Genomic DNA, 13,634 nt, shown 5'->3' on the forward strand with positions numbered 1-13,634 from the left:
GGCGCACATTCCCTAAGTATTACTGATAGAGCTAGGACTAGTAGCCAAAGCCAAAAGCCCAGCCGTCGATTTCACCAAACTCATCCAACTATAAAGGTTAATCCTAGGACGAGTTAAAGACATGGGACACTATATTGGTTACTGTCTTAGACCAGTTTTCTCACTTGGTGTATCCCAACATAATATTATGCATAAAATAACAAACCTGTGTATCCCAACATAATATTATGCATAAAATAACAAACATGTGAAAATTTGAGCTCAATCAGTCGTCGAAATTGCAAGATAGTATTATGAAAGAAAAAACACCCTTGTTACACGAAGGGTGCTTTCAGTTGCTTGATTTCGAGACCTCAAAATTCTAAATCTAACGTCGCGAAATCAAATTCATGGAAAATTACTCCTTTCTCGAAAACTAGTTTACTTCAGAGGGAGCCGTTTCTTACAATGATTTATACTATCCAATAGCTCCCCATTACTTGTTACCAAGTAAGTTTATATGCGAATAATTTTGTTTGAGTAATTACCAATGGTGTCCACTGCCTTTAAGTTCCGTATCCTTACGTTGGGACACATTGAACCCACCCTAAGTTAGGACATGTTACTCATCCTAACTCGAGATCGGATTAATAATAGCTTTTCGTGAAATCGGCTGCAGTTCTCTCAAACCGAAGTTTCGAAAAGGACCTGTCAACCGGGAAATAGATGGTATGGGAAGAGTCATTTTGAGATGTTGTAGACTGTTGACTTCTTCCCAGAATCCAATGCTGGAGATTTAGACAAACAGCCAAAGAACACCTCACGAAATGCCCGCCTGTAGGTTTTATTGGTCAAATTGTAGATCAACGGATTGATGCACGAATTGGTGAACAGGAGCATAGTCGAGGCTACTGTCAGCACCGGGTGCTGGAATAGTTTCAACCCAAAGGCGGCTTGGATGTAGTTGGCGATCAGAAGAGAAGTCCTCGGTGATAGGCAGATGAAGAACACGAAGGTGTTCGTTGCAACCATTCTGTTCATTCTCACACAACTTTGATTCGGTTTCTCTGATCTAGTTACGGCAGCCGAATTAACTTGTTTTCGGAATTTTACTTGATTTCGGACGTACTTGATCATCCGAGTGTACATGACGATGCTGCAGATCAACAGGAGAACCACAGGGAGTGGTTTGAAGATCTCACTGAAGAGAAAGGTTTGGGTTTCGCCTTGGGTGTTTATGGTGTAGCTCTCCCCGGAACCCTGCAGGAGCTGACAGCCTTGTGTTTCTATGGTGCTCTCCAGGTAAACGATGCACGTGTAGACGAGACTGAAACACCACGCCACCGTGACAAGCTTGGCGCTGCGTGCCCTGCAGGCCGCCACTCGGTGCCACAACGGCTGACAGACGGCCAAGTACCGATCGGCCACCACCAACGACACGATGGCGGTGCTGGCATAGTACGGCATTGTGACCAGCACGATGAAGAAACACCCGACGTAGTTGGAGGGCAGATACGACAGAATGTTCGTGTACATCCCAAAGCATGCCAAGACCACGACCATGAGGTCAGCCACTGCAAGGTTGACCAAATATACGTTGATATGGTTGTTCATGGACTTGTGGCGGGCAACGACAATAATGAATGCCAGGTTGAGAACGATGCCGACCGCTGTGATAACCGTGGCGATCTTCCTCAAGAACTCACCTCCGTCGACCCTGCCGAACTGATCACCAGAATATGTAGTATTGGTTACTGAATTGCTGTACTCATCCGTGTCACTAGGGTAAGGAGTGGACATGAAGTCGGCCATCTTGGATTATGAACAAAATCTCAACAGTATGAGACAACAACAAAAAGGGCCGAATATCTGGAGAGAACTTTCCAATGTGAGACAAACTCCACCTCACCCTTCTGCCGATCTGGCATAATATCCGTCTAAGTCACCGTTCATTATAAGAGTGTTCCCCGATTCTCTTGGAGCCAATCAAAGAGTTCGTTGCGTCAAAGCTAGAAAGTATGGCCATAAGAAAGACCGCAATTAAAGCACCTCATGACTTCCATTAACAACCTTCTGTGATCAGTAATGACATGACATGACATTACGGTCACCTGTGGTGTTTAGACGCTCTCTATACTTCTTTAATTACCTTGAAACAGACATCACGTCGTATGTAATGAGACCAATGGGGACTCCAGGACCCCGAAGTGTGACCGCTACAATTCTTTTTATAGTAATTACCCCAGAACGTTAATGACAAAGAAATCTTACTTGGTAAAGAGCTGGAGATAATTATAAATTATTACACCACAAGAAAAACTGAATGTGATGACAGAAAAATTGACTATAAGGAGCAGGATTTCAACCAATTGGTCGCTTCAAAAAGTTGTCCTGCTGCTTCAATGGTTTACGTATTGGCGAAGGGCAGGGTCGTTTCTTACTCAATATGTTAATGACCGATCTTATTAGAGAGCAATGGAGAGCTGGAAACATTATAAACTAAACCAAACAAAGGAAACTGAATGAGGGAAAATGGGCTTGAACACAGACCATTTTACTAGAGCAGGACTTGAACCAGGGGGGCGTGATTCTTTTTTTTTTTCAGAATGAAAGACCGCGTCATCCCAAAGCAGCATTTTTTTCTGTATTACGAAATGTCCACTGTCGTTAGTGCTTCAATGAGAAAGTTGTTTCTTCTAAATCGATTATTAAACAAAGGAACACTTTAAAAAAAGGGAAACAAAATGCCGCCAGGTTTGATGTGTTGGGTAAAATTTCATGGCTCTGCTTACTGTAAGCAAAGAACTTGCTTGGCGCTTACGGAAGCAGTGAATTCCGAGCTTACGTCAAGCGTATTCCACGGAAAAGCAGGGATTTTTTTGTTTTGCTTTATGCGCGTGTGGGTATACTCCACGTTACGGTCAGGGGCCAATTTCATATGAGCTGCTCAGCACGAAAATAACTTGCTTATTTTGCACATGTTACTGGACAAAGTTTCATGCCATATATACATTGCTTGTGACTGGTTTAGCCGTCGTTTGCTTAGCATAAAAATTGAGTACAGTCTTGGCCGGTAATCTGATTTTGCTTAGCATAAAAATTGAGTGCAGTCTTGGCCGGTAATCTGATTTTACTGAGCAAGGATTTTTTTTGCTTAAGCAAAATGTTGTGCTTAAGCAGCTCTATGAAATTGGGCCCAGGCTGTGCAGGGGACGAGACCCAATAAACTATTAGCAATGACTTAACAAATTAATAACAAAGGATTTTAAATAGATGTAGAGAGCGAATAGAGCAAAATTGTTTCTATGGAGATGGATTACTAACTCCTAAATGCTCTGTGAAAAAGTTCACATTCAAATGTCATTTGATTTTTACCCAAACACGTGTGATGTTTTATAAAAAAAAAAAATACAAAAATCTAGGGGTATATAGGGCTATCTACAGGTTCAGAAGCATTGGTATGTTTCTTGATGCAGATCGTTGTAGATCGTTTTGTTTTCTGTTAAAAAGCGGAAGAAATTTATATCTAAGGTGTTTCCATGGGCCAAGGATACGGTGAGAATTGGACCGATTTATAGGGGCTAGTTTTTCCCCAATCTGCTGACCCTGTAGGTCGGTGGCGATCTATTTTTTGCACATTATAATTGCTGTATCAAAATACTTGCATTTTCAGACTTAAAATTTGTTAACAGGGTCATTAGCATGGAACTACTGAAGAAAAAACAACCCAGTTTTTACGACGTTAGTTTATTTTACAATAATGCACCGGAAATGTATGCCAGGGCGTGCATTTTCTTCAAGAGGGATCAGGCGTGTGATTTTATTCGCACGCAGGGGGATCCTCCTCCAATCAGGGCTGGTCGATGGAAGAGGAATGGTGATCGCAACGAGTTCACGACGGTAAACAGAGCTGAAATTGGGCACAGGTATTTCGCGCTGATGTTCATTTTGGGAAACACGCTTTCTACACGTCCAGATTTACGTTAAATTCCTCATGAGACAATGTCTGTGAGTGAAATAATAGTGGTTCAAATTGAAACAATGATATAAAATAGTAATAATATAACTTAAAGTCACCTGGAAATATAATTTTTTCTTCTTCAAACATTACAGTATATGTTGAATAATTTTTTGAGTAATTGTTTGTATAACGATTTATATGTTTAAAAATAGATAAAGTTGCTTGGGGTTGTGACTCCGCCTACCCCTTCGATCTAACATCGAACACATGTACGTGCAAGTACATGCAAGTCCTAGTCGTGAGTTTGTACGTTTCGAAAAGAAAAAAAAATCTTGCATTTTCCCGGCATTGTTGACCAGGTGTGTTGCTGTTGGATGAAGCAAAACAACTAAAGATGGGGTCAGTTTGCAAAGATGGGGCCAGTTTGCTTTTCCAGCGCTGTGCAGCAAACGCTTTAAGCCGTCGTGCGTCAAAAATCCGAAATCTCGCGCCTCGATTGACGTCACGAACAGCGCCCTTTCGGATCGGGCCTACTTTTAAAAGTGTAAATTAAATGAAAACTAATTTTTTAGAACCTTAGTTAACGTTTTATTCATATTCCACTCTCCAAGACACGTATTGCAGTGACAAAAGCTTTATTTTGACAAAATGCCATTTCCAGGTGACTTTAAGCTGTAATACGCACATATCCACCCTGCTGATTGGTGTGCAAGGCGCAGTGTACAAGGTATGCCTACGACGGGTTATTAACAGCTTTTTAAAATAAAAAATACCCAGGTGTGTAGGTTATTTTGTGTCGTCCCCACTCCTCCCCGTCGGTTTTTTTTTTCTCTCCCCTTTTTTTTGCCCCACGCCCCCTGGATCCACGAAGGCCTTGGCAAAAGGCTACCGCTTAACCCATGATATGGAGCAAATTGCAATTTTTACCCATTATGTGCTGAAGTAGAATGACATAAAGACCTGAGAGTCTTTTCAATTTTTTCAAAATGCTACTTCGTCTGTTAAAATCTAGTATTTTTAGGTTGTCTGTAAAAAGTTACGTAACAAAAGGATTGGGAGCAGACTATTTTAATGGGAAAGCGTCTGTACAAATTTAAAGGAAAAAACGTCCTTGAATTATTTTTGATATTTCGTCTGTATGGAAAATGAAAAGTAAAAGTTTAGAATTTGAGGTCTCGAAATCAAGCATATGAAAGCACACAACTTCGCGTGACTGAGAATCGTTTTAAAATAAGTACTTTACGTCGTCTTCACGATGTACATGTAACTTGCGTCTTAAAAAACAATTGTGTGTTCACAAATGTCAATCTTTCATGAAAGGAACTAAAAACTAAACACATTTAAAAACAGTGTTTTGATTTGTCAACAACCTCTGAAACATGTTTATATTATTGTGTGTATTTGAATCATACAAACCGTGGTGTCATACTGATACACGTCTGAATCATTTAAAGGCAGTGGACACTATTGGTAATTACTCAAAATAATTATTACCATAAAAACTTACTTGGTAACGAGTAAATGGGGAGAGGTTGATATAAAACATTGTGAGAAACGGCTCCCTATGAAATAACGTGTTTGAGAATGAAATAACTTTCCAACTTAGAATTTGGGGTCTCGAAATCAAGCACCAGAAAGCACACAACTTCGTGTGACATCTGGGTGTTTTTTTCTTTCATTAATATCTCGCAACTTGGACGACCAATTGAGCTCAAATTTTCACAGGTTTGTTATTTTTTTTGCATATGCCTGGTCTTTGACACTTACCAATAGTGTCCACTGTCTTTAAACATATTTAAAAGGTGTGTAGACATTAAATGTGTTTTTTAAACACTGTTTTATATATAAGTGTTAAAGCAGTAAATATTGTTAGAGCCCAAACGAAAACCACGTTTTATTGTTTTCTGCGAGCCCAGGTTTGACTCCTCCGTTACGTAAGCTCTTGCAGTGAAGATGACGCCCATGCTATATGCAGCATGCAGTGGGTTTAGACATGTAATAGCCTCAATTATAACAATGATAGCAAAAATAGGTGCATCAAAGCTGGAAATTAGGCATTAAATTCCAACATCTGAGAGGGGGGAACATCACCCCTCAGACTCCCTAGATAGCACCAGAGCATCTACGGCCTACAAAATTTCCGGGGCCCTAAAGCGGGCCACGGACTAGTCTTGGTTCCAAGAAACAGAGCGCCCGCTAGCGTTCGTTCAACAAGCGTGTACAGTTTTTGCCGTGCATAGATCGGAATGTTGGTTGTGTGTGACTGCGCATCACCAATGGTCTTGGAACCAATATGTCCCCTTTTCAATTCAATTCAATTTCAATTTAATTCCTTTTCAAAACGGTTTAACGCCCCTGCCCTGAATGCGAAACCGAAGCGAGAACGTGCTCGCTCTTTCAGAACTCAAGGATCCCTACTGTTAGAAAAGAAAGAAAAGTAAACTGGTTAGAACGTGTGGACACACCCACCGGGTTGGAGTCCCCTGTGCGCAATGCGTATCAGACCTACCTCTCGGGTGTTTTCCCTGCAAACTAATGGCGTCGTAATTATAAGGAATAACCATGACACACCCGCGATTTGCACAGATTGCCCCTCGGGGAATTTCTCTTGGGAAATTTGGGTCTTCGGTTCTTCCTAATTATAGAGTAGACCTGCGTATATAATAGCCCCTCTCGAGAACTGGGGCGTAGGTGTGGTTATTAATGAGATCTGTGTTACACAAGGTGGTTCGTTATAACATTTTCCAGCAAACTTTCCAAACAGTTTGCAACCTCCCATTCGTTGAAAGGAACGCAAAACCTTTGGTTTTTTGAACCGTTCGATTGTTTTTATACTAGAGTGTATAAAATAAAACTAACTTAATATGGAAATTTCATTTCAAAAGGTGGTAGGCTGTTAGAGTTTTTGAGATATCATCGAAAATCCAGAGCGGTTATGTCCATCACGAATGAAAAATAATTCGGGATTTGCATGCACAATCTGAGAAATGAGTAATGGGGAGAGGTTGGTAGTATAAAGCATTGTGAGAAAAGGCTCCCTCTGAAGTGGAGTATTTTTCGAGAAAGAAGTAATTTTCCACTTTAGGTCTCGAATTTGTTTTTCTTTCATTTCTCGCAATTTCGGTGACCGATTGAGCTCAAATTTTCACAGGTTTGTTATTTTATGCACATGTTATGATACACCTAGTGAGAAGACTGGTCTTTGACAATTACCAATAGTGTCTAGTGTCTTTAACTATAATTGCTCTCTCCGCCCAGGGGTGAATGGTAACCTGGGAGGGCAGAGATGGTTCTTGTGGTTGATTTAGCCGAGTAGTGCAGAAAATGCTGCACAGGCTGTTTTTTAAAGTTAAAAACAGGGAGCTGATATGGTGTAAGAATGACTTTCCAGACCCATGACCAGTGGTAATAATGTTATTAGACACCCTTCATTGTCAAAGGCATTATTAAAACTGTCAATATCATTTGATTATTATCATTAGATAAATATCGTATGAGTGAATGAATGATGGTTTTGTTAACGTCATCGTGAGAACTCAGTAAATGAACACTCTGTGTGAAATTTCACATTGCCCGCAAAAACTGTAGAATACAGGGGGGTGGGCGTACGACGGTAATAAGGGAATCAATGTGTGGTGAAGAGGTTTTCAACTAGTGGTTTCATCCCCAACTTGATAATCTAAACTGTCCGAGGTATTTATGCCATTTTCAGCAGTTCGGTAAAAGAAGGAGTCGTGCCATCCTGTTGGAAAACGGCAGATGTCATCCCACTGCCCAAGAAACACCCACCAAGGTCAGTAGAGAGTGATATAAGTCCTATATCTCTGACCCCCATTGCTGCCAAAGTCTTCGAGTCTATCATGCTAGATTGGGTGTCTGATGGAATTAAAGACAAATAGACTCTAATCCGTTCGGTTGTATTCCTGGGACCAGTACAACAGACGCATTAGTCGAAATGACTCATCAATGGTACAAGGCTGGTACTTTTGTTGAAGTCCTGCTACTAGATTACTCCAAGGCGTTTGACCACATCAACCATCATATTCTCATCCAGAAATTGATCAACATCGGCCTAGATGAACATCTTGTGCGTTGGATGGTTGCTTTCCTACTTGAGAGTTCAACGTGTTAGGGTGGGATCTGTCACGTATGGATTCACTTACCCGAACGGTGGCGTCCCACAAGGGACTCTATCAGGACCGAAAGACTTTCTTATACAGATAAACGATCTCACCACTCCTTGCCCGATCTACAAATATGTAGATGATAGTAACATCTATATGTGGATGATCTTCGAGATCTGCAAAATTTCGGCATCGATACTGCAGAAGTCAGCCAACATAGCTTGCCAGTGGTCGAGGGAAAACGACATGAACATCAATGCAAACAAAACTCAAGAGCTGGGCCCAATTTCATGGCTCTGCTTACCGTAAGCACAGAATCGGCGCTTGCGGAAGCAGGGAATTCTGTGCTTACGGTAAGCGTATTTCACGGGTTAGCGGCGAATTTTGGCTTCTGCGCGTGCGTACTTCAAGTTACTAATACTAGGCATTCTACGCTTACAATGCTAGCGCAGAAATTCGGCGCTTGCACGTAAGCGGGGAATCGCGATCGTAAGCGCAGAATTCGGCGGTAAGCAGAGCCATGAAATTGGGCCCTGGTATAGGCCAAACAGACCTACTTCCATTTATCTATCTGTGATCAGGCCTGTGTTGGAATATGCTTGCCAAGTTTGGCATAGTAGCCTACCAAAGTATCTGTGCAATAAAATTGAAATGGTTTAGAAAAGAGCTCTCAGGTCCATTTACCCAGGTCAAAGTTATGAGAGTATTCTCCTGCTGGTGAAACTACAACCACTGAATGAGAGGCGTAGCGATTTGTGTAAGTCATTATTTCAATAAGCTCAAGGATAATAAGCACAAATTGCATCATTTACTTCCAGCTCCCCGTCATATCAATTATTCTTTAAGGTCTGCTTCTCAATTCCCCCTCCCACGAACTCGAACGAGTAGGTTTAAGAATTCCTTCATTCCGTGGTGTTTATTTAGTCAATAGTGATGGCTTTTTGGCATTTTAATAGATGATTTGATTTATGGTGCTCCCTGCAGCTTTTAAATTTGTATTTATTTTCCTGTAGATTTTTTTAAAAGTTATGTTTTTTGTTGACTGGTTTTTGAATTATGTATCCGGTCTATTGTGTGTGTTCCTTTGTCAGAGTCTAGTTTTAGTGTGTGTTTTCCTTGTTGTGACAAACCGATTACAAATTTTGCTAAGTTTGCATCGATGCCAAAATAACAATGAATAAAACGCTCACTGAGCGATAAACTCCAAACGCGAAGTTAGATTATTTATTTCTCATCAAATATGACGTTTCAGACATAAATATTTCAAGGGATGTTTTCAACCAGCATCATCATTAGACCGTGTAAGTTTTATGTAAATCTGTGATCTTCACGATTTTTGTTTCTTACCAAGTCTGTATAAAACGTTCCTCTAACAGCAGATTCGTATTTACACTTAACTACGAATCTAGAACACTTTAAAATTGCTCATTCATGACTATTCGTCTTTTGACAGCGTGTTATTCTTATAATTAATAGAGCAACCGCAGGACCAGTTGAAATATCCAACAATTGTGATAGTAAACATGCCCCCATGAAAACAGCCTGTGATTTATCACTTTCTGCACTTTTCCAGGTACTCGGAACAAAGGGGATAACCGAACACTCAGAATGTAGGCCAACTGTCCCTTGATTTATGAATGTCATAAATATAATTTGAAAATTGTAATGTCACACATCCAGGAAAGAATAAAGTTACAATGAACAATCTCGACAATAGCATTGACAGAGTCAATCATAAATTGATAACCACATTATAATGATTGATAAAATAATGGCAATAAGTGTCATTCGCACATAACGAGTGTTTGATTACACTGCTCTTGTGTCAGCATGCGAGCTTTGTGGCTGAACCCAACCTTCTGTAACGAACACAAACTTGTGTATAATGTGATAGGGACGAAATGCCCTGCCGGGTGCGCTTGAGTGCCCCGTCGGATCAGGAAGGGCATGCAGTGCTTCCACCGTAGTTGGACTGAACTTCGTGTGAACTGTGCTGTTATTGGACAATAAAGACTGCATTGACTGTTGTAAGGATTAGAGATATCCAGGTGCGCTGACCGGATGCGGTTGGTTGTTTGGCGCCCTTTTTCGAGCGTGTATTGATTATTGCTGAGTTGTTCTGAAGCTGATGTTGTTCCGAGTGGACGCGTTTTTGAGAAGTTGAATAAAAGTTGTGAGTTAAGAATATCTGATTGTCGTTATGTTTTCCTGTTGGCGTTTTGTGACAGGTTTAAACAAGAACCCAATTTAGTTCACGCTACACTTCTTTAACATGACGTGCTTGATCACAAGTTTCGACTTCAATTTGAACTCCTCATGCTATTTATGTCACCTGATAGCCTTTGCTTTGAAATAAGAGCTACGGTGAACGCCAATAAATACACGATTCGGGGTTTCGTGTGTTTATGGCGCAATGGTACCAGGTTTGCTCTGAAAGGTGTGCCCAGTCAGAGAATAGATGGACTTAAGGCCCGGTCACACAGGCCCCGATAACGAGAACGATAAAAATGCACGCCCTGGATTGGTTGAATGAGCGTGGGCGTATTCTGCGTGGAGCATTTCAACCAATCGAGGGCGTGCATTTTTATCGTTCTCGTTATCGTTCTCGTTATCGGGGCCCGTGTGACCGGGCCTTTATACCTGACTCTTTGTTTGTTTTCTATCTACGGTGGCTTATCTCCGCCAACAAATAAACACCTTTTCAGTATCAGTAGGGCGTTATAACGCCATAAAGGGCGTTATAACGCCCTAAATTAGGGCGTTATAACGCCCTAATTAGAGCGTTATAACGCCCTATAGGGCGTTATTAGCCCTAATAAGGCGTTATAACGGCGTATAGGGCGTTATAACGAGGGCGTAATAACGCCCTATTAGGGCGTTATAACGCCCTACTGAAACAGTGTTTATTTGTTGGCGGAGATCCTCAGCCACCGTACCTATCAGAAAGGAAGTCAAATGTCTCTATAGGCCAATGAGTTTAAAATGTAGCGGTGCATTGTGACTAAAGTACAAGCCTCACGAGAGTAGATGAGTAAGGGATCCTTGCTCAGTTGTTAATGTTTACCTCGTGTGAAAGGACGAACAATTTTGACTGTCCAAGTAAAATACTCTCAAACTTTGGAACATTTTACAACCATGCTAAAATTAAGCAATGGACCTCAGTTAAAGCCAGTGGACACTATTGGTAAATGTCAAAGTCTAGTCTTCACAGTTGGTGTATCTCAACATATGCATAAACTAACAAACCTGTGAAAATTTGAGCTCAATCGGTCGTCGAAGTTGCGATATATTAATGAAAGAAAAAATACCCTTGTCACACGAAGTTGTGTGCTTTCTGATGCTTGATTTCGAGACCTCAAATTCTTAACTTGAGGTCTCGAAATCAAATTCGTGGAAAATTACTTCTTTCTCGAAAACTACGTCACTTCAGAGGGAGCCGTTCTCACGTTGTTTTATTCTATCTACCTGTCTCCATTAGTCATTACCAAGCGAGGTTTTATGATGATAATTATTTTGAGTAATTACCAATAGTGTACACTGCCTTTACACTGCTGTTGTGTGAATAGGGCTCAACAAGCAAGTCATTTGACAAATTTGAATGGCGATGACAGTAACTGTTTGGTGGCCATTGTATAGTGGTATGAGGCCATGGGACTACCTTACGCTACTTTCACACTGGGGAGAAAATGCTTGCGAATGTGCTTACGAACGGAAATATTTAACAATCGCTGAAACTTCGCAACATTCGCCGAGTCTTCATAAGCGTTGGTTACAAATTCACTACGTTCACAAGTCATTCTCCACTTGCTTACGAAGATCGGTCAATTTACGGCGAATATGCTAGCGAATATGCTAACGGAAGGAAATATTTGACAATCGCTAAACTTCGCAACATTCGCCGTGTCTTCGCAAGCGTTGGTGAAAAATTCGGAACGTTCACAAACTTTTCCCCATCTCCTTACGAAGATCGGTCAATTTGGAAACCGGTTTCTAAATCTCAGCGAATGTTGCAAAGACGGTCATTCGCCGTCGTTTTTTCCATTAATATTCACTAACCGCACACGAATTAAACGCGATTCAAATATTCATCTTCGCAAGAACATTCGCTACTCTGTGAGAGCAGCAATACGAAGCGCTTCATAAGTTTCAGCGAATGTTGTGAAGACGGTAATTTGCCATCGATTTTCGTAAGCATTGGTAAGCCATTGGTACTGTCGGTAAAGCGTGCGTTTTATGCGTAAGATATTGTTAAGGAGAGGTTTAAGGACGACCGAGAACATAATATTCACCATCAAATCGCAACATTTGGGCGCATTCATCGTGAATTTCAAATATTCATATTCGCAAGGAATGTTCGCCCAATGTGAGAGTAGCATTTAATTACACATCCAGGCTTGAAGGGACGTCGTTTGGTAATCACACAATGATGATTACATGCTGGAAGCCTACAGCAGCTTTTGACAGTATTTTCTATACTTACATGCGCTTTTGATTTTGTTACCTTTCTACGTCCTTACATTGAACTATTTTCCAAAAAGAGTATTTTTATGGAGAAACAAACATCATATTGAATTGAATTAAAAAAAAAGGCCTTTTTGAGAAACATTTCACTTCGAAGTAATGTGGTTAATAAAATGTAAAAATATAACACTTATTCCTATCAGGGATTTTTCTTCCAGCACCCTGCATGGGCAAATTCGCTCAGGCTTGTCGGCGATAACTCAGAAACGTGACCTTTTGACATGTCTACCTACTGATATAGAATCAAACCAATTGAACCGTTAAATGTGACCCGCTACGTGAAAATGAGTCAGATGTTGACAATTTCAAGGATTGAGTTAATAATAATAAATAATAATAGACCGTTTTTATATAGCGCTTTTCACGCCGGAGGGCTGGAAAGAACACACCAACAGCAGTAATTTGGTATGTGTCTTAGCTTTGGGGTGTATCGTGTTGCTGAGATACTTCCGTTTGAAATTTAACCTTTGATTTATCATTTCTTATTTTTGAAGATGTGTTTTTTATGTTTTATGTATTAATTTATTAGTTGTGGGGGCTGGGGGAATGGGGTCAAGCAAATACATTACAATACTCATTTTTGTTCTTTTTTTTTTGCAACAGGTGTCATAATTGATGGATCGAAGGTCAAAAGTTCTATGGAGAGTATAGAAGGAGAGCTCAATGCACTGACTAATGGTAAGTCTGGAGGGAACTGTTTGTTGGTGTATTTATTTGGATAGAAAACAGTGCAAATACATTACAATACTCATTTTTGTTCTTTTTTTTGCAACAGGTGTCATAATTGATGGATCGAAGGTCAAAAGTTCTATGGAGAGTATAGAAGGAGAGCTCAATGCACTGACTAATGGTAAGTCTGGAGGGAACTGTTTGTTGGTGTAATTATTTGGATAGAAAACAGTCGGAAAAAGCTGTAAGTTGTTCAAAGACTTTTAAAATGGTTCGGGGAAAAAGAGTTGGAATAAAACTTGTGAGTTTGCAGCAGAATTCACAACAACGATGTATACAAAAATGTATTCTTTATTAGCCCACCCTCCGCCACCTCTGGT

General features: G+C 40.6%; 1 protein-coding gene across 1 annotated transcript; it reads right to left on the bottom strand.

Annotated features, from left to right (window-relative positions):
* Positions 1 to 720: 720 nt before the first annotated feature.
* Positions 721 to 1,791, bottom strand: LOC139934113 (thyrotropin-releasing hormone receptor-like). Its single transcript, XM_071928399.1, has one exon. The coding sequence runs from the start codon at positions 1,789 to 1,791 to the stop codon at positions 721 to 723; it is 1,071 nt and encodes a 356-aa protein (XP_071784500.1).
* Between the last annotated feature and the right edge of the window lie 11,843 nt (positions 1,792 to 13,634).

Source organism: Asterias amurensis, chromosome 2, assembly GCF_032118995.1.
Source record: "Asterias amurensis chromosome 2, ASM3211899v1".
NCBI lineage: Eukaryota > Metazoa > Echinodermata > Asteroidea > Forcipulatida > Asteriidae > Asterias > Asterias amurensis.

Bases quoted from the DNA above. Each gene is read 5' to 3' on its own strand.
- LOC139934113 (XM_071928399.1), bottom strand. From the start codon at position 1,791: ATGGCCGACTTCATGTCCACTCCTTACCCTAGTGACACGGATGAGTAC.